The 25,123-nt window shown below is 39.9% G+C and overlaps 1 protein-coding gene across 10 annotated transcripts in view; it reads right to left on the reverse strand.

Annotated features, from left to right (window-relative positions):
- cacnb2a (calcium channel, voltage-dependent, beta 2a) overlaps nt 1-25,123 on the reverse strand; it is a 70,688-nt gene that overhangs the window by 20,710 nt on the left and 24,855 nt on the right. For 5 of the 10 annotated variants that reach the window (XM_085173405.1, XM_085173409.1, XM_085173410.1 and 2 more), the window contains one exon: nt 2,401-2,520. In XM_085173405.1, the coding sequence (XP_085029531.1) occupies nt 2,401-2,520 (120 nt within the window). The other 5 variants (XM_085173415.1, XM_085173412.1, XM_085173406.1 and 2 more) reach the window with 4 other exon arrangements.

Consider the following 25,123-nt stretch of genomic DNA (forward strand, 5'->3'; position numbering starts at 1 on the left):
ATAGATGGATAGCCAAAAGCTTGAGGCTTACAGCTAATGAGCAAACTAGCTGTTACAGACACTAAACACCCAATGAAAGACAATAAACTCATTTTTCAGACATTTGCGTGAATTAATATGTAAAAATAGAGCACCATGAGCTATCTAGCGAGTTGCCGAGCAGGAAGGGAACACAATGTGCACTGAAGATAGGATAATTATTTCACAGATCAAAGGCATGAATCTTAACAGTGCTAGAGATTTAAGTCATTCAGTGGAAGAGAGCTCTGATTGCAATTCCTGTCACACAGAGAGAGAGCCTGCTCTGCCGTGTGTGTGTGTGTTTGTTTATATGCTGCTAATTGTGGCCCAGAGCAGAACAGAGCAGGCGAAGCTCTGATAAACAGTGAAGCTGAGCCCTCCAAGGCCCCTAACCTCTCACATCACCGGTCCCTGACAGCCCTTTTCTTCATGTGAAAAACCAGCTAAAATCAGCTCTAATTTCCTGCTTCTCTCTGAGTCAGTCCAGGAAGACTGTCTACTGATTTAGTTTAAGATTAGTAGAACATGACATATTTTAAAATGAGCACTTTAAATGATTAATGAAGGTCTCAGTCAGTGATCTAAGGAAGGCAAGTCAAGTTACAACAACTTTACACAGAAACTTTGACCACAATATTCCTGAAGCGCTAAAATTTTCAAACTATTTCCTTTACCTGCCCCCTACCGTATCCTGACTTGTGGCCCCCTATCACTTAGAAAATGGTAACTGCTTGCTTGTTAATATGAAAAAAATTTGGGAAACTAAGAAAAGATGCCAAAAAGGAAGCGGACTCAGCTTTTCAACAACAAACAGAGCAGTGTAAAGTTTATGTTACAATCTGTGTGATGCCTGCCATCATTCATTCAAGCATAATAAACCATTTTTTCTCTCTACAACACACATTTGTATTTCCATATTTCCCAAGACTGCAGTGCCTTACCCCTAATCCCAACCATCGCATGTTTATGTCAGACCCTAAAATAAATTGAAAACACAGTCAAACCTTATTCCTGAAGGTGCAGTTTTATTGTAAACAGATCTATCAGCATTTTTAATTGCCTGTTTAATTTTAAAACATTGACTACATCTGTGGATATTTGCTAGCTTCTTCACTTCTACTTCTATCAATCAGGAAGTAAAGCCATTGGCTAGAATGTGAAATGGGCATTACTGGAAGCTTAGTGGACCCACCAAGGAGCCCCTATTTTTTCATATGAGTTTTTACTCTCAAAGCATGAAGCTCATGGGGAAACAACTGCAACCAAACTGTACCTGAAGGAAGTGGAAGGCAGAATTTTGAGCTCTTTCAGAGAAACTACACGTAAAAAATCACCCGAGCCAAAATCTTTTACTGAACATATCAACTCAGCAGACACAAACAAGTTCACCACAGCGGATACCAAAGAAAACAGGTTACCATTCACGAACTGTGCAGTGCTCATTGAGAAGGACAGAAGCCTCGACATTGACGGTTACTGGTAACCCCCACACACACACCAGTACGTGCTCTTTGAATCCCACCACCCACTGGAACACAAACACCACCAAGCAGAGAATGTTCCCTTTAAGGCAGAGAGAAAAGAAAAGGAACAAACACACATCAAAAGAGCACTTAAAACATGTGGCAATCCAAACTGGGCCTTCATCAAGTCAACCAAGAGACATGGAAATAAATACCGGCAGCCACCAGCCCTACTTCTCAGTCTCCTAGTAGATCCACCTATGGTACTGATTTCAAAATACTATGCCACTTGTTCTCAAGTTATTCACAAGATTCTCAGAAAACGTCTGACTTTGACTGAGAAACACAGAATAATCGTTTGTCCAAGCATAACATGCTAGTGACCTTCAGTCCCAGCAAAACCCTCAGACAAAAACTGGTTCATCCCAAAACCGAGAAAAAACAAGCTGAGCAATGCTGTGAGGAGTCCTTGGACTAATACAAAGGAGAAACCCAACAACTTCACGGGTGTATTGCAAAACACTGGAGAACCACCTCTTCAGGACAGGACTCAGCTGTGTATTTGCACTTTCAGGAAAGGGGAAATTGTTTTGAGGGCAAATATTTTCACAATGACTCAATCATGTCCTATCCATCGTGACAATCCCACGAGAAGATAAACAACTTGGATTCCCATCATCTTTTAGAAGAAAAGAAGTCTTTCTAGTGAGAGGTACCTTCACCAGCACCTAACAACCAATCCTGGTGCCTTCAACTCAAACACAGACATCATGGAGAAGCACAAACTCGTGTTGGTTGCTCTCCTCACAATTGGAAATCCCACTTGGTGCAACTTATAAAATGCTGATGACAAACTGCTGTTACTGGCTGTAGAGGCTAGTAGGTAGTCACTGACCTCAGGGTTTAGAATACCAACCTTGGCCTTGTCAAGCTGTGCCTGAGCCTGTCGCTCTGCCTCTCTGCGGACTGCCTCCTTATCTTCCTCCAGGGACACATCGGAGTCTGATGGACGGCTGGTGTAGGAGTCGGCCGAACCCTGCAGAAGACACAAGGAGTAAAAACTCAGTGACACAACAGCACGGAAACACGAGCTTGTCCATTTGGTTTCACACTTTAAAAATGACCGGTTTTATCAGCCAAGACGTGCTGAGATTCTTAGCATCTTGAGGACACCGAGGAAAACGATTTGCTTTTCGCTCCCCTCGCTCTTTGATGAAACGTTAAACTTTGGAGATTGTGCAACTTAGAAATGTGCGAACACCCCCACACAGACTGACGTGTTAAACTCAAAGGATTCTCAGTTGATTTCATCAGATCCTGAGCACAAAGGAAGGCTGTGCTGGTCTAATCTACTGAAAATCATTGACACTTCTTTTTCTGAGACAAAGTGCCAAAGGACACAAACTGTCTTTCTTACGATCACATCATATCAGCTCCTTGTCTATACTTAGCTCTCTCTTAGCTGCTTGCCTGCAGATTTGTTGTCATCTTTCTGTGTCAAACACTGGGGGAAATGTTGAGGAACACCAGATCCTGGTATGTCTGTGTGATATGTGGTTGCCACAAATCTACTCATAAACATGCAGACTCACACATACCAGTGCACACAAGACTACCTAGCATACACTCCTGGGAACAGCGCACTGAGCGCATACCATTACACCAGACGTTATATACAGCAAGTTGTTAGATGCTGAATGAAAACGCACGCATACAATAAATAATTACTGAAGATAAAGCAATGCTTGCATGCTATAACACATAGTTAGAACACTCTGGTAAAGGAAAAGAAAAAGCAAAGTTTTCAGGCTTACTGAGTAAACTATCTAACAGATGGGCACACTTTTTTTTTCTACACTTAAAAAATGTTCACAGATACAACCATGAAAAAAATGGTTTCTGACATTTGGGAAAGTTATTAGAAGCATGAGAGGAAGAAATAAAACACACGACATGTTTTTTTTAAGTCAACCATTTGTTAAAAATGACCTTTATATGAATAGAACCTATTTTGGAACACGTGTCATTCAAAAGTAGATTAGCCACACCAAATCATGAGAGGGAGATTGTAGTTCATGGGAGGAGATTGTGAAACAATCCAGAATGGAATCTTATTCCCCCAAATTAATATTTAGAACAAATATAGCCCTGATTTTGATATTATAGCAGTTTTTTACTTGTTTTAAAGCACCCTTCGTTGAACCAGTGCAACACAAATCACTTCACAGCACATCAAACACAGCTGCATAGCAGCAGCAAACTGATCGTGGAAGCCACAACAAGCTGGAATATATAGTTTCTGATACACACATGTGAATTTAATTTTGATATAGCCACGCTCCTAACGTCAGCTGTCGTGGACATTTGGAAATGTTGTCAAAATCAGTTAAAGTATAGAAAAAAACCATCAACCAGTGAGAAGCAGAATAAGCTGCTATCTATATTGATTTTTTCTTTGAAATTATACTCTTCTATTCCATAATTTATTAAATAATGCATTCATAAAATGTGTTAATTTGGATTTGATTTTCATGAAATTAGTAGCCACATTTATGCTGGCATAAATCCGGACGTACAGATGAAAAACACAAATATGAGATAAAAAGTTTTGTTATCTTATTTGTGGGTATTAAAAAAATATTGCGCTCGCAGATCAACATCAAATCTGTTTCAGTTTCAGGTAATTATCAGGATATATGATAAAACAGGGTTTTTTCTTAACTAAGTGAAGACAGCATGAGTCTTATCCTTACCTGCACGCTTCTCTGACACCCACACAAGGTCTTTCATTCATCTCACTGCACCATTACACTCTGTTTCTGTCTGAGCTAAAAATAGCCTCACTCACTCTGTGCATGATTAGAATTATCCAGCCATCACATACATACGAAGGATGATCGTGCCTCCTCTCCACTTACGCTATAGTAAATAGACTAGTTTTGTTGCTGTCGATAAAACAAGGTTATTAAAATTTATCTCCTCCATCTACGACAAAGCCCTTGTTTACATCAATCACCTCTCTGTTTCTCATCCCTCTCACCTGAAATAAACAGCTCATTTTAAACTACGTTAATTAGCTAGATTGTATTGGCTGTATTGGCTTCTTTTGCTTTCAATCCACCTGTGGTTTTCAAAACATTTGTACCTACAGTATAAATTACTTCTTTGGAAAATTCTGCTCCTTATCATGGCCTATAATTATTATTTAATGCACATAACCCTTTTTTTTTTTTACTTGAAAAGTGCAGGTGAGCTGGACTGCTATCACTATTCAGGTCATGATTAAAGTTGAAGTGTGATCGAGAACACCGTCCCAGTAGGTCAGAGGGAGGTGATATGGAGCTCTGCCCAGAATCTGACAGCCATAACTGATAACAGCACCCAACTTCTCATCATCACCAGGCAATACATAACAATGCCAGAGTGACCCCAGCACTGCTGACTGATAGATGGATGCATGAAGGAAGCACAAAACACAAGTGCACGCACACAGAACACACTGATTTTCATGATGTAAGCACACTCAAAAGTCCCCTTACACAGGCATCGGAGCTCTTGACACGACCTCCTTTGGCTCGTTTCAGCAAGCGGATCCAGGTGGCCTTCATCAGCCACACTGGTCATTCAGGGTCCTGAGCCACTGCCCCCCTGCTACTACTACAATTACACCTGACTGCACTGCTGTGGTCACCTTGCAGCTACCGTCGCTGCTCTGGCTACAGGTACATTCAACACTGTGGCTACATCGACAGCTGGTTCCTGTTACACCTTGGCTGTAAGTGCTACCTTCATCTCTGGATAAATGAATTGTTTTAGAGCTTCCTGTTTTTCTGCAGCTCCAGCTAGCTCGGCTGCTGACTGTAGAGCCACAGCTCCTGCCCCCTCTGCTGCTGCTGCTGTTGCCAAAGATGGGGAATCCACAGGAGCTCTCTGCCCCGCGCATAATCTCAGCAGCTCTCTCCCCGTCTGCCCCAGTCTCCTTGATAGCCGGAGTGCTCAGTCTGCCGCTGCAGGTGCTGAGGCTGACTCCCGGTGTGAGTCAGGTTGCAGTGATGCTTCTCATCCTCTCCTTAAAGCTCTGGCTCCAGCCTTGTTGTCCTCCTCCACTGTAGACTCCCTGTGCTGCTGCTCCTTAAGCGATGGGTAAAAGCGGTTTATCTACATGAGTCCCGGTGTGGCTGCATGTGACCGACTCTCCTCCTGATGCTAATGAAGCTGCTGCTGCTGCCTTTAAGGTGCTGGAAGCTCTCCCTTTCTTATTCTGTGTCTCAGCCTGTCAGTATTTGTCTTGCTCACTCCCCTTCACAAGCCCTCCTGTAATACTTCAGTGATTCTGCCTCTCTATCTCTGTCTCTACCCACCCCTTCTCCTCCTCTTCCTCCTCCTCCTCTGTCACTCCTCTCTTATTTTTTTCCTTCAGTTACCCCTCACAGTCAGTCCATCTGCTCCTTGTGTCTCTGCAGTGAACAGTGCTGGGCAGTGCATGCGCTATATGGACACTGTTTATGTGCCAACCGTGCACCGTGCTGTCTTCTACGTGCAAACGCACTACATTCACACTGTGATATGAGCTGTTTATAGCTGCTGAAACTGATGTCACCTCATAATTTTTTCAGGAAGGATCCAAAGTACAAGTCAGAATGCAAATGCATCATTAAAACTGCATCTTTAATTACTTTCATATCTATTCTTGCATTATCTCTCAAACTTGTTGTACTCCCTCCTCTGGAAAAGCAAAATTCTGCTGGTTTTATCAACAACAACAAAAACCCAAACAAAAGAAAACAAAAACAAAGACAATGCAGTCCTCAAACCCAACATGGATATTTCATAATGATGTAATGAAAAGAGAAAAGAAGCACATTTTTGCATGGAAGAAACCAGCCAGTTACCATTTCAACACATCAGTGCAACACATCAGAACAAACACTCAAGAATTTCAACACGAGCAAAGCAAAAAAAGCTAAACAAAACTGCTGGTAGAGCTGGAAGTTATCATATAATCAACTGACAGAAAATAAACTACTCTGGCAGTCAGTTCATCCTTTTCATTTCAAAGCAAAAATGCCAGAAATTTGTTGTTATCAGCTTTTTAATTGTGGGTATTTTCTGCATCATTGTTACTTCAAGGTCAGCTGCTCAGGGAGTCCCTAAAAGAAGCTTTGCCTTTGAACCACTTGGCTTTTTATTTAAGAAATTAGAGAAATTAAGGAGCAGGCTTGTAGATAATCATGTTGAACATGTTGATGTTCATATTTCCTGTGAGTCTAAAAAACAAAACAAAACAGATAAAAAAAACCAGTGTTTTCAACATTAATGAAACAAGTGCAGCGTGTTTTCTCTGTATAACTTCTTGTCTGAGGTGTTTTTGTACACACTTTCTAAAGATCAATATCTGTGGACTTTAATCTGCGGAGCAAATGCCCACCTTGGACATTTTATAGAAAGAAAATAAGAAGAATAATTAGCACTGCACTGTATGCATTATGCTGAAGTAAGTTTAATATACTGTATCTTTTTTAATTATGTCTTCTTCCCTCTGCTCTCAGCAGCAGGGATTGTGAGGCGAAAGCTGCTCTAAATCCTCTCCTGTCAGATCAGTGCTGATTCATTACATGTGAGCAGAGCACTGCAAAGCCACAAAGGACAAATGAGAATAATTACAACGTTAATTAAAAATTTCCCATCCTCATATAGGACTAGCAGAAGTTAAACCCTGCAGAAGGATTATTCACAATGATTTTTTTTTGCTCTGCTGACACACGATGCGTGTCAGTGTGACCTGTCAGGAGACTGTGCTCATTTGAGTCAGGGGTCAAATTGTGGGACGAGCGATTTAAACTGGCCAGTGAAGTGACTCCCTGAGGAGCACTAACTGTAGGTCTCTGAATGACATGCTAATCATTGGTGTTTATCAAAAGCAACAAATGACAGGAATCCATTTACTTAAGGTCTTTCCAATACAGGCACTTCATGACACTGTACACAAAGGAAAACGCTGAAGGATAATTAATGTAATTTCATATTGTTAAAGCCAATTATCTTAACCAGGCTGATCATAGTTTAGAACCAAATGAACAGAAAGGGTGGACAAAACAAAAGCCAGTGCACAGTCAGAGTTAAAAGAAAAGGTGTCATGAGAACCTTCGTAACATGACATATCCTCAAATGCAGCAGTTCAGTAGACCAGTCCACGGCACTATGAAATCATGCGAGGGTCACATATGTTTTGTTCTGGTGGCTTGACACTGGCCCGCAGAGCTCTAAGGGCAGGGCACAGATGCTCTGAACGTGGAGCTGTTGAGCCCGGGGAGGAGGCTGGTGGAGTTGTGAAGGCTGCGCTCTGATGGAAACTTGCAGCGACAGAACAAGCCTCCGGCTGCCTCACACGCCTGACCTCTGATACTGACAGCACTGTGTCACCACACACAGGACACTAATAATAATCTAACAGCAGTATGGTGTCGCTCTGATCCATAAGGAGAAGTACTCTCTTTCTATCTGGGCTCACCCAGCAGACTGGGTGAGCACGTCACCATCAAAAGGAGGTGAAAATTTGGTGTACCGCAAACAAACATCTGAGCGAGCGCAGCAGTTTGATGCTCTGCAAAAAGCCACATATCACATCACATTTGCCACCAAATATGATACGAGACACTTGAGTACTAAATAGCATTGCTTGAGGAATTTAAATGCTAGTACTGTGCCGAGACTATTCCCAACAGGTCAAGTATTTTCATTTATGCTGCGAGTTGTCACAACACAGACTAGAATGGTTTTCAAAAATTGCTACCGACATCTATGTTTCCCACAAGAAGTACCCAGTATCCAGTTAGGTCCTGACATCATATCAAGTGCAAAACTGAGACTGAAATTCAAAATGCTTACTGAAATGAAATCATCAGTTTTTGGTCAACTTGTGCCACGAAATTTAATACAGAGATTTAGAGCTGCTTAAATGGCTTTAGACTCGGGACAGCGAACAGGTTTCGTTTCAGGGGTGGCTGTTTAAAAGCAGCACACAGAATGGGTAAAAGTGGAGGTGGGGAATTGAGAGGTCCTTAAATATCTACATCACCTTTATTGATTTATTTAGACCAAGGTACTTGCTGCAAGACTGCCTCTGACCTCTACATGGAGTGACAGGATGGAGATCATTACACTAGAACATACAAATCACAGTGGAAATATCCACAGTGAAAGAGGAAGCTGACTCAGTTGTTGCTGCCTCTTTTATCTGACACAATCACTTACGCTGGGTGAAGCCATTACACCAGGGAATCTCTTCATGATCCGAGAGCTTCTATTTTCACTTTTAGAGTCTGCTGCTACTACTCTATACAGTACATGTCCACTATGGAAAAAAGAGAGCTTTAGTCATGCGGAACATGGAGTCTATTTAAGCAGGCTATAAAGTGCTCACGCTGGCCTTTTTTTAGTCAGTTTTACCAGTTTTACTCTCGATTCTTTCTCAAGCTCAGCACTGCACTCTCACTCATGTCTGCACTCATGTCCCTTGTTCTTGTGGTTTCCTAAATATCCTCTCACATTCCTTCACATTCCATTTCACCTTTTCCCATTCATTCGGATTCCATCCTGACCTCTTACTCTGCTTCTTTTATCTTTCATCTCTCTCTCTCTTGAGATTTTCAGCGGCTTGGGTTTCCTTGACTCTGTTGCTGAAGGATGAAGAGAATTGTCATGTGCCTTCAGTGACTCATCAACAGCTGGCAAAGCACTGTGCTGGTATTTGTTTTGTTTATTTTGGGCCCTTCATCCCACTTTACAACGACTTTGTCACAGTTCTGGATTATTAATGTGTTTGTTTCTTGCCATATGAGTTATTTCTATCTTTTAGTACTTCCACTGATGGCAATTTAATTGTATATATGCAGATTAGTGAAATAACGACCGGGAGACCACTCATTATGCCAGTTTAAATCTCAGTTGGGTGAGACCGACAGCATTTTGTGATGAACTGATGAACTAAAGGTGCATCTACCCAGGCTCATTTATTCATCTGCCAGGCTTTTTTTTTAAACCTAGCACTAATTGCATATTTTGCTGATGGGATAATGTGGCAATTGTGTAAGATATAGTTGCGAATATATCCAATCAGAAATGAGTAACAAACACTTAAAAGTTGGAGGGCAAGGGGGCACTGCTGATCCTAAAAAGCAAAGCCAAGATAAAAGTTATTTAAAGAAGGAATCAAAAATCAGCAGTTTATTGTGCAGTCTGCTAACTTAACGAACAAATAACCACAACATAAATTCTAAGATGCAATCACTGTAAAACTGAGATACTGTGGTCAGTATACCGTACTGTAACTCATATCCTGCTGAAGAAGGAAGATTACTGCTCATGCCAAGCCATCTACAGCTCAGGCAGACAGACTGTAGTTGACTACAGTGGGCTGACAATAGGCTGAGCGAGTGTGCTTGCAGTTTCAAGCTTGGCATGACTCATTCTTGGCTGGAACCAAAGCTTCTTTTCCCAGCCATCTGTCCATCACTGCCACTTCACTCAAAGCCACTACACAAAGTCAATTAAATCATCGTTCCACAAACAGCGTCTCCTTCATCAAACGAAGACAATGGGAGCAGACATGACAGCCAAGTGTGAGCGATGTGTGACCGCTACAAGGAATGGTTACTAATATTTAACACAGAACACAGGAATGACTGCAAAGTGAGCAGGAAAGTTAGACAGAAACAGACTCCTGCTACATTTGTAACAGAAAACAAAAGTGTGCATGAAAGAAATAAGGAGAGAGACAGAAATGGGGGAGGACTAATGATCTCTCTGGCGTTGCAAAAGAGGGATTGGCTGCATGGACGTCAAGGTGACACTGACAGGCCTCTGAGAAAGTGTTTACCCAGCATTCCATGTGCCAGTGCATTAGATAAGTGCACCATCCCATCGAGGTGATGGACCCACTGGCTGTCGATTACATGACAGGATCCCGGAGTGCACCATGATTAAAGGCTAGTTAGAAACTTGGTAAGAAGCCTTGTGGCAGGTCGCTTTGAGAGGAGGTATGCATTTCAAACATGCATTTATTTACTGGCCTTTGATCACTGGTCACATAAAGTAAGACCAAAACATTGACAAACTTTAGAATAATGAAAAGAAAACATATAAAAGGGAAACTTTTGAACTATTCAACTGTAACTGATATCAGACATTACTGAATAAGATAACTAACCAATACAGGGAGGAATCGGCAAGAAAGAGTACATTGGAAATGATCCCTGATTATTTTTAATGATTGGTTACTTGAAAACAAGATAAGAAGAACAACATAACGGGTTGGGGCAGCCGTAGCTCAGTGGGTACACAAGGTCATCTACTAATCGGAAGTTTGGTCGTTTGATCCCTGGCTGCTCCAAGTATCCTTCAATAAGATACTGAATCCCGAGTTGCTCTCTGATGCATTCATCGGAGTGTGAATGTTAGATAGAATGAACTTGGATAATGTGTTACTGCAGTCAGCTGAGACTGAAAAAGTCACTTGGATGAGTGACGAAATGTTTCTCCCACTGGAAACGCTGCATCCAGATGAACAGAATCAACCTTTGGCGTGTTACTGCACTAAATTAAGTAACTATATTGCAGTTACAACTCTGCCGTGACTTGTTTTAAAAGGTTTCTTTAGGTATCTGCATGCTGGGACGATTCACTTAAGCTGCAATCAGCTGATTACATTTCATGTGGCAGAGGAGGAAAATGGTAGTGCGATCTACAAGAGATCTGGACATTACTTGCATTTTTATTGCATTATACTGCTAACACAATTATGTCTCTTTGCAAGACTCTGCAAACACATCATGCTAACATAAATGTTGCCAAGAACTCAGGAAGCTGAGTGCATGCTGACCTAAGGCCAGCAGCCAGAGCATGAACTTCAACAGGTAACAAAGATGAGCAGTCAGACTTAAAGACTTTTCTACCTGTTCACCTTTTTAAAGTAGAATCACTTTAAAGATCGCTTTGAAGTCACTTTTCGACTTTGCTTTGCGTAGTCGGGTTTGTATTCATACGTAAACACTAAAAGGAAGCTCATATGTGTGTCCTCATTAAAATAAGGATTTGTGTTGGTATGTGTAGCCTCAGGTTTATATTGTTAACTGGTAAAAAAAAAAGTAATGACTAATGTGTAACAATATTTTTCTGCATAACAACCTCACACATTGTTGCTAAATGAAAAGTCTGTATGTACCATGTACGGATATTTTATTGAATTCAGTCTCCATCAAACAACTGACTGCTAAAACCTGCAATTTAAACTTTATGATGCAAGTCAGAGTAGTTGTCTTTCTTTGCTACAGACTTATTTAATGTGTCCACTCCACCAAGTTGACTGCTTTGTTCTCATTGAGATATTAAACAAATATTTTTGGATTTAAAAATACAACACCCCCCCCCCCAAAAAAAACAAAAAAACCCAAAAAAAAACAACAACCAAAAAACAAACAAACAAACAAAAAGCACTGGTCCAATAAGCACCAAAAGAAGGACAATCCAATCAGCACCATGGGCAAAATTAACACCGTCATCAAACAGTTCAAGCTACACACCATAAAACAGACATTTTAAACAGCCAGTGTGAGCTTGTTTTGGCAGGTTTTTACTTTTTTTTTTTAGAAACCCAGCAAACTCTGTACGTCAGCATTTTTAATACAACTTATAGAAACTGGGTAAAAGTTCTCAGTGAAATGAAAGAGCTGTTGTAGTTATAATCACAGTCACACAAATAAAACAATCACACACTACAAATAAATCAAAGTCAGAGTAGATTCAGTAGACTTCAAACAAATTTTAGTACAACTTAAAGAGAACTTACATTTACCTAAAGGACTACCTGGCAAGGCTGATGTTAGTTTCAGGGGTCTCTAGAGACTAGCTGTAGAAAACCAGATACCCACCGAATCAGAGTAGACAGTGTCAGACTCGAGATGGAAGTGAAATATAACGACTTGACATTTCTGTCTGATAACAGGCCAACAGCTCCCCATAAACCCATACTCATTTATCCATATTAGGCACTGTTCTGTGCTCAGCTGTTATGACTACATGACTTACAAATGAACATGTACTGTTGGGATGTTTGCTCCAATTCTGCTGCACTGTTTCTATAACACTACAGCAAGACAAATGCAGAGTAACGGGTCCCCTACAACTGCAGATTATGTGCTAATCCCTTTCCTCCAGTAAATTTTTACCTACAACCAGCAGCAAACGTCCTTTTAGAGAAATTGGTCTCATTAGCAGTGAATCCCCTCACAGCAAGATCTAGTTTCTTCCTCCCTCTTCACACTCTGGTTCCTTTGTGAAGAAACAGCATCACTGTATGCAATATCTATATCTATCTATCTATATTTATAAAATAAGGGGGATACGGTAAAAAGGACTGAGGGCTGCTCTGTGCTGCTTTTTATTACTTGCATCATCAATATTCTGACAGTTTCCTGGTGTACAAAGCAGACGCATGATTGATGAGATCTGGCTTAGAGAGCCGCACGAGCTGCTAACCATCTTCAATGGTGTAAAACAAATCATACTACAACTGACACTGTGCACAAGTATAGTATTTCAGCCTCATTTATTTTACCGACAAATTATATACTCTGGACCAATTTCCGAAAAACTGACCTGTTGGGAACAAATTGGGATTTCCCAACCACTTCTGTGTTAAAGAAAAAAAAAAAAAAAAACTCCATTCAAACCTCCCTACTTTAGTCTGCTATATATACAGAGCCCCCAACCCTACATACACACAGGATTAGTGAAAAGCTCTAATTTTTTAAAAATAAACCCTGAATATGTATTCAACTCTATAAAGGGTGCAATTTACCTTTAGTTGGTGTGCAGTGGAACAACTGGCTGATGGTAATTCTACAATATTTACCTGTATATGATAAACACACTTTGTCCTTATTATCTTCCAAACAGCTCTTCATAATCAGGCCTGTAAACTCACCTATCCACAGCTCTCAGTGGCACACAGAAATTAACACATTAACACTTACACGCTTGGAAAAGATGGTGCTGCTTGATAAGGAGGTGGAGTGGAGGCAGTCGTAGAGAGTGGGTTCAGTCAGTCAAAAGGGCTGGGTTCACACCACAACCCGTGAACACGCACCTCGTGTAATCAAGCAAATGCTTATTTGTGGGTGTGTGAAGACAACCAACCTGCTAATCAGATAGTTTATCATATAGCTACAAATCATCCACAAAGTCAGAACATGCACCTAACGAACATATGCACAGAGTAAGAATAAATAATAAACACACACTTTCCCAGCAGAGCGTTGCTTAACGTTGCTGCTGGGAAAGTGTTAGTCCTGGAATCCATGTGGATGGGAGCATTTTCTCTCTAGCACACCACAGCACAAAAACTGTGCAAGGAAGATGACAAAAACTCAACATGATGACACTGCAGTCAAAACCCTTGAGATCCCAAGCTGAGTGAGCATCCATAAATGTGCTAGAACAAGCCAGAGCCATGTAGTCCCCACCCCACTGGCTACAAACCCCAAAGGAGCCCCTACTAGATGTCCTAGTGCCAGTGACCTCCACAGGTCCTGTGTTTATCAGACTAGATCTGATTTGACAGCTCAGTATAAAGAAGGTGATTTAAATGTTGCAGCTATGATTTATTTGCTTTAGTTAGCTTGGTTTGGCACACCAAAAGAAAGTCTCTAAAAATCCCTTTTCTGCATCATCCATGCAAAATGTAATCTATATGATTTTGTTCCAACTTCTTTAAAACAGATTGTTTACTGTTGTGTGTAATTTTTTTAAACTTTACATCTAATTTTTTATACTTGAAGCGTTTCATCAAATGGAAATATTTTCAGTGTCTTTAAATTCAACCTGATAAATTTTGTACTGTTGAGGTGTTTGGCTCCTGGGGTCTAAACCCTGCTTGTTAGGATGTGTGTTATCAAACTGGTATTTTATTTATGACAACCACTGCCAAAAGGCAGACTTTAAAGGATTTTGTAATCATTTCATTCACCCGTACAAAGACATGAAGCACACACAACCAGAACAGTAAATATTTGAGATACTAACTAGAAAGTCTCTTGGACATGACATTCACTCATTTATACTCTTTAAGAACCTCTTTTTGAAGCAAAACATTCAGGCTGAGCCTAGGTATGTGCTCTCTACCGGTCTCTGTATATAAAAACCTACCTCTTCCTGGCTGTTGACTTTCTTTCCCACTCCCCATTTGTTAAACACCATCTCATTTCCTCACTACAGGCTAGCAGTGGTCGTGCAGCGGTGCTCACAAATTCATACTGGTTGCTCACATGAGTCTCTTTGTCTTAAGAGCATGCTGCATGAGAGTTAGCATGTGCAACTTGAGAAAGAGCCTCACTAACTTTCTGTTGAAGCACCAGTGGAGTAAAATATCACTTATGTGTGATGATACCCCTTTAAATATCACATTGATATCTTCCATTCTCCAACACGAACCTCCCTCTTTGTCTAAAGTAAAGAAGAAGCTAGGCTTAGAAAAGGACACGGCAGAAAGCATGTTTATACAAACTTACCAGATCTGACTCCTCACTGCCAGAGTGATACATTTCTGCCCAGTTGACTGCTATTGCTGTTCAGCCGGGCTGGGAGAAAATCTCCTCAGCTGCTGCCCATCTTCTCACGGAGTACAGGAACTCCTACCAGCCTGACTGCTTCACTCCTACAAATCCCCTCGTCTTGGCTCCAGAGCTTTGCTTCTGTAGCCTAAGCAGCGAAAGTTGGATCTGGAGGAGAAAGTTAGCTCCTCTCAGTCCTTCTTTGGCCTACTTTAGTCCCTGAGAGGCAGAGAAAAGACAAGCGTCGTTCCCACGCTGCGAGAGCACTCCTTTGGAGCACTGCGGCCGTCCTCCAGCCCCAAAAACAAGCCCCCGTGCCCCTCTCCCCTCCCACACACACACTCTCTGTCTCAAACGCACACACACACACATACAGCTAGTTAGGAAGTAAGATCTCCGACTGAAAGGGCCGGCCTGAAAATTCCAGAAAGCACCAAAAGCAGCTGCAGAAGCTTTTTATGTCTGTGTGTGAGTGTGTGATCTGGGAAGTTTACATGTGTTCCACTTCGCCTTCAAGAGGTTACACTCGGTAGAGACAAAGGCTTAAAGGGCTTGAACTTCAGTCTAAACACATGTTGCTTAGAAAACGTCAGGAAGCGATTACCTTCGCGACATCGACAGAATGCTATATTTGCTTTCATCACCAGTGGGAAAAAAGCCATTGAAATTTTCCGTTTGGTCTTTTAATGACACAAAAGTAAGGTAAAAAAAAACAAACTCTTACATGTCTGACATTATAGCCATGTAAACTGGCATTTAAAACTGCAGTGGTTACTCTAAAGAAACTCAGATCCATCTCTTTATGATCAGAGCCAGTGACGAAGCTGTGATGTGTGCTTTTTCATCACATTGCTGTTACGTCAGATCGTAAACAGGCTGAGATGTTCAGTAATCTAATAGTGGTAAAACATTAATCAACACGTGACTTAAAAGCTTAGTCATAAGTTTGCAAAATATCTTAATAACTAATCTTAATAACTAATATCTTTAACTAATCTTAATTTTCTGGTTATAAAAAGGGGAGCAACAACACCGGAATGCAGCACAGTCAGTGGAAAAATACAAACTGAAAAGCACAGATGAGAAGTGAGTAAGCAGTTGTGCCATTTAATGTCCAACCTGGATGATTATACAAGCTCTGAGCTTCATATGACATTCTGGTAAAGCCAGATTTGTATTTTTTTCCCTTTTTGATGGAGAGAAAATGTTTTTTTGGGCAGCCCAGCCTAAATCCTAGATTATATTGTGAATATTTGGTTTGATCAGGGTTAACCCCTTTCTGAGGATTATCATTCAGGGTGTTTGCTCGGCACGTGACACACCGTGGTATAGTCATCCTCATGTCACTGCAACAGTGGTTTTAAGCTCTATTTCTTTTATTTGGAGCTGAACTCCACTGTTGTGTAATATAAAATCATTTAAAACATGCGTCTTGACTCTTTCAATTGTGTCATTCTTCATGAATCAGTATGTGTATCATGGGAGGGTTACTAAGCATGTAAGTATGATTGGTTTTTATACTATTTTTGTATTGACTATGTTGCCTTACTAAACAGATGTTTGTACATTTTTCTGGCCCCTTGACAAAGATTTTTGTCCCTTAGGTAATAAAAGTACGTTACAAAGTACATTTTCTAATAGTCTTGACCAGTGTTTTCCAAAGCTTTTCCAAAATTAGAGTAACAGAATTCAAAAATAATTAATTGTTACAGTTTACTGGAAAAATAGTGGCAAATTTAAATGTTTGTGATATGAGGGGGATTACATTAAAATGTATCCTTCAGGGAAAAAGGTTATATGTAAAATAAAACATTTATTCTATTTTTCTGACTGTGTGGAAATGTGCACTCTCTGTTAGTCCAGTCCAGTCACCTTGTTTTTAAGCTCCTAGTCCTTCATTAAATGTGAACAACATGTCCTCATCAAGGGCAGGATAGCGTCTCTATGTACAGACAGGCTTCATTCATATTTTGATGGTTGGTTTTGATATTTTCTTTGATCTCTGAGGCTTTCTTGCCTTCAAAGTAGCACCGGTTCTTTTTGCTTCACTTGTGTACAATCTGTAAGATCTTTAAAACCTTTGGCCCACATTTTACACAGTTGCAGGACTTCCTGTTCTTCCCCAATGTTTCTGTGTGGCTGTATGTTTGGAGTTACTGTCATGCATGATGAATTAGAAGCAGAGCAGAAGCCTTCCTGGTGGTACAATATGACAGATACGAATCTAGAGTATCTCAAACCTTTGCACATTAATATTTTCAGATCTAACCCAAACCCTGTTGATGGCAACATGAGGTCAAGGTGAGAAGGTGAAAGGCAGACTAATTAAGCTAAATGCTAGGGGCAAAAACCTTAACATGCTGAGCGTGATGACATTTGATCAGAAAGTGTGATACCGTGTCTCTGAACGTGTACCTAAAGTGACTTCTGCATGTAAAATCTGCTACATACTGCCAAGAATTCACAATAATCAGGGTATATTCTGCAAACTCTAAATAAAAAGAGATTTTTAATATTCTACTAAATTAAAGTAATGCATAAAAATGACAGCGTGTTTATCGAGCGATGAGGCTCCAGCCAACCCTGCCAAGATTTTACGCTTAGGCCATTGAAGTTTATTTAAATGTGTAATCGATGTCAAATTAATAAAGTTACAGTTCAGATTAGTTGCTTTATTTTGCTATAAAGTAAATATAGCACAACATAATAGCATTCTTCACTGCCAGCAGGCATCACTATGATTATCAGCTCGGGATTTGACAGATCAATGTCTTCTGCTTCTGCCACAGAAATGAGTGCCGGCATTGCCTTTGGCTTATTGATCAGTATACATGCACACAATGACGTCAGCAGGCCCTCACACTGACAAGTACATAAAGGCCAATAAGGATAGCTTACAAAACCAGCATACAGTAATTGGACCACGGGAGAGGAACCAATATAACATCCCATTTCATTCACTTTTGAAAAAAAAAAAAAGACGATACCAACAGCTGTTTCCTTTCATAGTTAAAAAAAGAGTCACCTTGTGGAGGCTGACCTGATTTGATGAAGCTGCGATCTTTCGCGTATATTAATATTCAAAACCATCTGTTTTATTTGACCTTGTGCTGCTCTTTTGCAGAGGTGCTGATTTAAAATTGAGTCTGAATGAAGAACATTTAATTTAAACGTGTTTCCTTTAACATTGAGCAGCTCATGGGAATTTCCTTCCAATGTGCCCAGCTGGATATTTAGACTGACACTGTTGCAGAAGTGTACAAACAAAAAGTGGTTTCAACGGGGGTTATGTGTCTGATTATTTAATTTGGGGAGGTGCATTTGCTTTCAAGCTTGAGATTAAAGCCTTTTTAAAAAATAAAAAAGGCTATGCTTCATAAAAGCCTAATTAAGCAAAATCGTGCACTTCACTGACTGCAAAAGACCTCAGTTTGGTGCTTCAATTTCAGCACACAAAGATGGAAATAGTTGCCAGGACTCTTTAGCACATGAAGGTGATGGAGATCGAACCATCGACCTTTTGATTAATGGACAACAAGCTCTACTACCTGAAACCAAGACATTAAAAGCGTTCCAAGCTTTAAATATGGTAGAAGGCCAAATATACTATATATCCAGATTGGTAATGAAGAGGAGAAACCATTTTATATACTGGGACACCATTTGTTTACCAGTGGAGGCTTAGTGCCTCTTCTTCAAGTTTTTAAAAATGGCGATTGCCATTATCAAAAATGTTATTTTGAGCATTCATCATGTTGGTGAGAGTGCTATATAATATCACTACACACCTGTCAACCCGTAATACTCCTCAAACCCTAAAGTAACCCTGCTTCTTTAGCTTGTCCCTCATCTATCATACCTACAGTATCATCTGGGTGCTAACAGACTTTGTGATTTAAGAACTACATTGAAGATGATGGGATGTAACCACTTGAAAAAAACTTCTAGGAAGCCATTAGAAAATTTACTGTAGCTTAGTGATTATGCATAATTCATTACTAAGCGCAGTCTTTACATCTCACTATTTTTAGATCAGACCCCCTCTGCTCCAAGCATCTTCAGAGGAAGAGAAGAGACGAAGATTCAGTTTTGCAATTCAAGCAAGTCAGATGAGAGCAGTTCGATGTATTGGGTTAAGCGAACGGATCACACCTGTGTACACTCAGTAACAGGATAGCCTTTCGAGGCACCGGACCACCAAACCAGGAGTGGACAGTTTTCATGCTAGTGTGACTTCACACTCGCTACCACTCTCAAAGTAAATAACGCAAAACACAACCTCTCAGCACTGCCGCGTGCACTTGCAAGTGATGAAGCACTCAGGTTCATGAGTTAATCCGCCTTATATCAATACAACATCATAACACTGAAGACATCATAAACAAGAGACAAAGCAATAGCAGACACTGACGATAATTGATTGATTATGACCGAGGCGTATTGCCAGAGATGGAGACAATCACTAACAACATGAACAGTGTTTTGTTTTCTGTCAAAAGTGCGATCATAACAAGGCATACAAATTATGTTTAGCAAACTTAAATAGACCACTAATGGGCTAAAATACACTACAATTAGATCACTGAGGAAATGTCAGACAGGCCCCTCCTAAGGGTGACTGCCCTGCCAAGAATGCTATTATATAAATGAAACTCTCCAAGAGGCTTTCAAGAACTGCTAAATGAATTCTTTTGTCTATAAAAAATCCCTGTACAAAAAATCTAGCATTTAATTTAATTTGATTTTCTTACCCTACTTTCACAAGAACATATTTACTGTACTCAGATGATCCTGCAACGTCTTGAGACAATCAGCAGTTATTGCATAAATTCACATGTAGTCAAATGCTTGAATTTTAAAGGTTTTGGATCCAAATTCAGTACTCGTGTGGAACTACAGTAATGTACCTATAAGTAAAAAACTCACTATTTTGCCAAATCTTTGATTAGATATTTTCACATAAAGTAAATAAACACATTTTTATAAAGTTATAGATTTGTTTTGTTTTTTTAGCTGATTTGTTAGACAGAAATAAAATCAATGTGTTTATAACTTTTTTGTCCCAAGTTAGATGAAAAGCTTGATATCAGTCCTGTGTCTGTATAAAAAATATAAAGCTGGAGCCAGAATCGGATCAACTTAGGCCTCGACTTGACTACTGTAATAGTTTTTATTCAGTTTCAGCTGCTTAGCCAACCGCAGCTGGTCCTAAATGCTGCGGCACACTTCATAACTGGCATACGCAAGCAAGACTACATATCACCTATATTAGCGTCCCTGCACTGACTGCCAATCAGTTCTTGAATTGAGTTTATTTAATGCCTTGAATGCATTCCAGAGGTTGGCACAATTTTACACCTCTGATCTTTTAAGTTTGCGCATTCCCCCCTAGATCACTGAGGTCTGCTGAGCAAATGATCTTTAAATCTAGTTTAAAGCACAGAAGATATCTGTGCTGCTCCAAAACTCTGGAACAACCTATTTCTTCATCAGGAACTCGGCAACATTAGACACTTTAAGCTGCTTGAAAACTGCAATAAGAATGAGATGTGAATACTTTGACTTTCTCATTTTATGATTCTTTTCGGAAACCGTCATTTTGTCCTATTTTTTATGTTATTTGATTATATTAGATGTGCAGCTCTTTGTCCAAAGCTGTTGTTCTTAAATGTGCTATAGAAATAAACTTGACTTGTCTGCAAACACTCGTTACAATAGTAGCCTAGGGCTAGTAAAACTTGTGCTTCATCATTGCAGACAACACGTTTCAAAATCTGCAACTTTTACTTTGAAGGCAAACTTCTGCTTCTTCTTTGTGTCACACTTTTCACAGTTTATCTACTGCTCTGAGAGCAGTTTGCAAGTGTTTGCAGACAAGTTGGTGTCTTTCAAGCAAACTACAGGCAACCTGGGTCTTAGTTTAAACACATAATCTTAAAAAGAGGGAGCAACTACTTGCTGTCTACCCCCTGTACTCCTAAAATTCACTAATTACATTATATCATTATATCATTTTTTGATATTATATCTTTTTTTGGGTTAATTTCTTTAATTTAATACATGCAAGTGGTAACCTCTTAATGTTTCATAGAATACCTACAAATTAATCCTTATCAAGAAATTACAGTATTGTCAGTTTGGTTTCTGTAAACAAGCTATGACATCTTAATAACTGAACAGCAAAAGATCTTTGGGCGTAAAGTGGCATAGATAATTTCTGCTTGCTATAGCTTTACATTTATAAATAACATGGATGAAGACATTTACAAATCTATTGTAATAAAGCACAGATTTGAAAGTTTTGGCTTATTTTTATCAAACTGAAAGACAGGTTTTTGAGAAAATATAAAGTACTGATACTTTTAATAACAAAATAACAAAACAAAAGTTACTGTTTACACCAGATAAAAAAGAGTATAAAGGATTAAGGTGGAATAGCATCCCGATGCAAAATTTCCAGATGAAGCTGGAGAATCCATCCCGTGACTGTGATTCGCGTCTAATAAAACCCACAGGGCCTGCAGCCAACATCTGACTGATGTTACCTAGCTACAGTACATGCTGGGCCACTTGAGCCCAGGGACCATCTCTAATTACAGATGGTGAGAGAACGAAGAGGAGGGGGAACGAGAGAGAGATACACGGAGAAAAATAATGGAGAAAGAAAAAGAGACTGATGAGAAAGAGAGACAGAAGCCACAGCTGTTCTGCTTCCTGTTGCCTCTCGGAGCATCTCGACAGTTCGACTGCTGCTTCCCCCACATCACCAAAGGGCATCCTGCTAGCATGTGTACCAAACCTAAGAATAGCATTGAACCTGCGCCCACACCACTTACACTTCTCATCTGTTCTTAAAAAAATAATAATCATAAAACAGAACAGGAAATTTCCAAAGAAAGAAAGCAAAGAAATCGCAAAGCCTTTACTGAAAAGTTGACTCCATCTTACCCGTCCCAAGATGTGTTTAGTCCGTGGAGACAAAGGAAGCTTGTCAAGCACGCCAAAGGGAATGAAGATCATGAGCTCAGAGTTTGTGAACAGCTAAGGGAAGCAAACACTTGATGAAGTCCGAAGCGCTGGCATTTATTACTGTACTCAACAACAATGTACAACTTCTGGCGGCTGCAGTGCAGTGTGTGGTGCTAAACTGACTCACTTCACGCTCGCTGAACACATCAACGCATCGGCTGTTCCACATGGACTCATAGGAAAAACTCTTCAGTCATCAAATCGGTACTGCTCTGTAAAAGTCACGTGTAGGTCAGGAACACACAAGAAGAGGATGATGCACTCACACTGTGTGTGCAAACACATTTTCATAAGTATCAAATGCAGTAGTTGTATGATCCACTGATGGCACAAGATGGACAAAGACAGAGAAACACTTTCATCACTCCAAACGGTTCTGGCACTGAGCCTGGGCCCAGTCATTTTTAATCAGTTAAATGTATGGCCTGACAGATGGTAATTCAGTTCACATACAAGCTCACTTAAGACACTGACTTATATTGATTTCTTGACTTACATTAAACTTTTGGCCAAAGAGAGATAATTGAAACAATCCTGACATGGAGCTGCCGTTAAATATATATTTACTAGATAAGGAGCAAAACAATCATTCATTTGAAGTTTTTTCTGTACCATGTGTGTAATAAGACAGCTTTGTTTTGTAGTTCAGTTTTTGTCTACCAGCTCCTGAGAGAAAGACTCCACTGAGCACGTCAGCTAGTCACTAAGAGGAATGTGTGCGATTCATTCCTGCCCTTGCTATTTGGCCCCAAAAACGCTAACAGCAACAGCTTCTTTTATTCATCTACATGACAATTACCAGTTCAAAAGATGTTACAGTGCCACCTGCCACTAATCGGCGCTGCAGCCCTGGCAGACAGCTGTGCCATGTGGGCTCTGACTGAATAAACTGGAATAACCAAACAAATGAAGCCAGGTGGAACCACATTCTGCACCATGGTGTGGAAATTAGCCTGGAAGAAACCAGGACTACTGCTGCCAGCACTGCTAAGATTAGCTAAGTTCTGCAAACAAATCTTTGCAATGTTACACCTGTCGTCATGTGCTGCACATTTCAGCAACATTTGAAACATGATTTGATTAATAAGGGATGTGATTAATGATTTCATACAAAATACACACAAAATATTTGTTTGGCCAATGTTTAAAGTTTGAATGTAAAGTGTTTTCTATCCTTTAGACTAGTTGACCTTTTTACAACTAGTATATTTCATACAATGAGTATAATAGTTGGCTGGAAAATATCTAATCACTAACACTGTCTGCCATTAGTTGTTTGCTCCTTTTTCCCCCCTGAGAAGAACAACTGGGAATAATCTCACACTATGAAAGCAGTGAGAGTGAATTAAAAAAGAAAAAGAGCACAAAGGCACTAAAAAGCTCCACAGAGCTGGGGGGAAGTGTTGAGTGGTTGTGATTATAAAAACTGTATTTGGGTTAGTTACAGACCCATGCCTCTGAACACACCGCAATGAGTTTAGTTTCCTGTCACAGCACACGTATACAACGTAGTCTCATCCACTTTTGTGCAGACCTGCGTCTTGCTGTAAGGCAATTGTCCCTTGTGCCATTCAATCTTTCTCTATGTAGAGTGCATCCTTATTCTGGAGGGATGACAATCCACCTTCCACATAATAACACCCACAGGGGTTATTGCTTATGTCCACTTGATCCCCTGACTCACTTTGTAATGATTGCTTCACTCAGTAAGGAGATTTAAATCTGCTTTGGCCGTTCAACCAATCCAGGATTTAGAGCAGAAGAAATGACTGACGTGAAACATGGTTAGAAACTGTGAAGATCTGGTCGCTTGAAGTCACTGTGGGAAGAGGAAGGCTCCAGCCCACAGGAGTCATTATCCTACTTCCTCTATGTTTTGCTTTTTGCTATCCAAAATACTAAAATAAAATCTGTACTGGTCTATTTTATAATATTATGTTAATTTATCATATAGCGTTGCAAATTTACCTGACTTTGTGGTAGATTGTGGACTAAACTACAATCTAAACATTTAGAAATATATTATGTGTGTGCGGAATTTTTATTTTTTTGTTGTTGTTTGTTAATAAAAAAAAGTTTTATTCTACTACATTACTGATGTTTTACAGCACACGACACATGATCTGGGGCAAAGGTTTTACGAGTGATTTCCCACTCGTGCACGTTTAAGTGCATGACCTTTGCAATATTTATTTGTGCTGCCTTGTCTCATCATTTCTCACCTGACAGAAAAATTCCAATAAATGTAAATATGTAATGTAAAAAAATGCTCTTAGCATTTTCATCTAGATTAGTCAAAGATTTACAAAGACATTCACGTTTTAGTCATTTTGCAATGATATAAAAAAAAAATCATATAATCTAACAGCACAATACAACTTTGTTTACTGCTTCTAAAAATTCATGAACTAAACAAAACAATCAAAATCTGCCACAAGCAGGGAAAGAATTATGAGGACTCACAAGACAAAAGCTTTAGTGACACTGCCATATATATAAAATAACGCAGGGTAAATGGTTCTGCACTATAAAAGAAAGAGTCTGCCACAAAGTATTTAGCTGTTTGACTTTTTCACTGGACCAGCTGGAGTTCTCTTCACATGTGAAGAGAAAGATGACCCTGCAGCTTGCCTTTCACCTGCAGCAACGCCTTCTGCGCATCAGTGGCTTTATACAAGACACAGCCCCACAACAACCCATGATTAAAAACTAAGCTTCACTTAATGTATATTGCATGAAATTCCAGCAGTATAGGCCCATGATAACAGACCTCACAGACAGGATATACAGTACGGCAGACTGTCGACGTCATCACAAACAAACCTGGAAGCAGCAAGCACTACAAACAGAAAAAACACTAGCAATAAAAAAAAGCTTTGAGAAAAACAATCCAGTGCTACAACTAATAGTACAAGCTCTGAGGAGAGAAGTAAGCTGCTGATTACACAGAAACAAGAACAGGTTCAAGAACAGGTTGTATGTAATTTTCTTTTTTTTCCTTTT

This window comes from Neolamprologus multifasciatus, chromosome 9, assembly GCF_963576455.1.
Source record: "Neolamprologus multifasciatus chromosome 9, fNeoMul1.2, whole genome shotgun sequence".
Lineage (NCBI taxonomy): Eukaryota > Metazoa > Chordata > Actinopteri > Cichliformes > Cichlidae > Neolamprologus > Neolamprologus multifasciatus.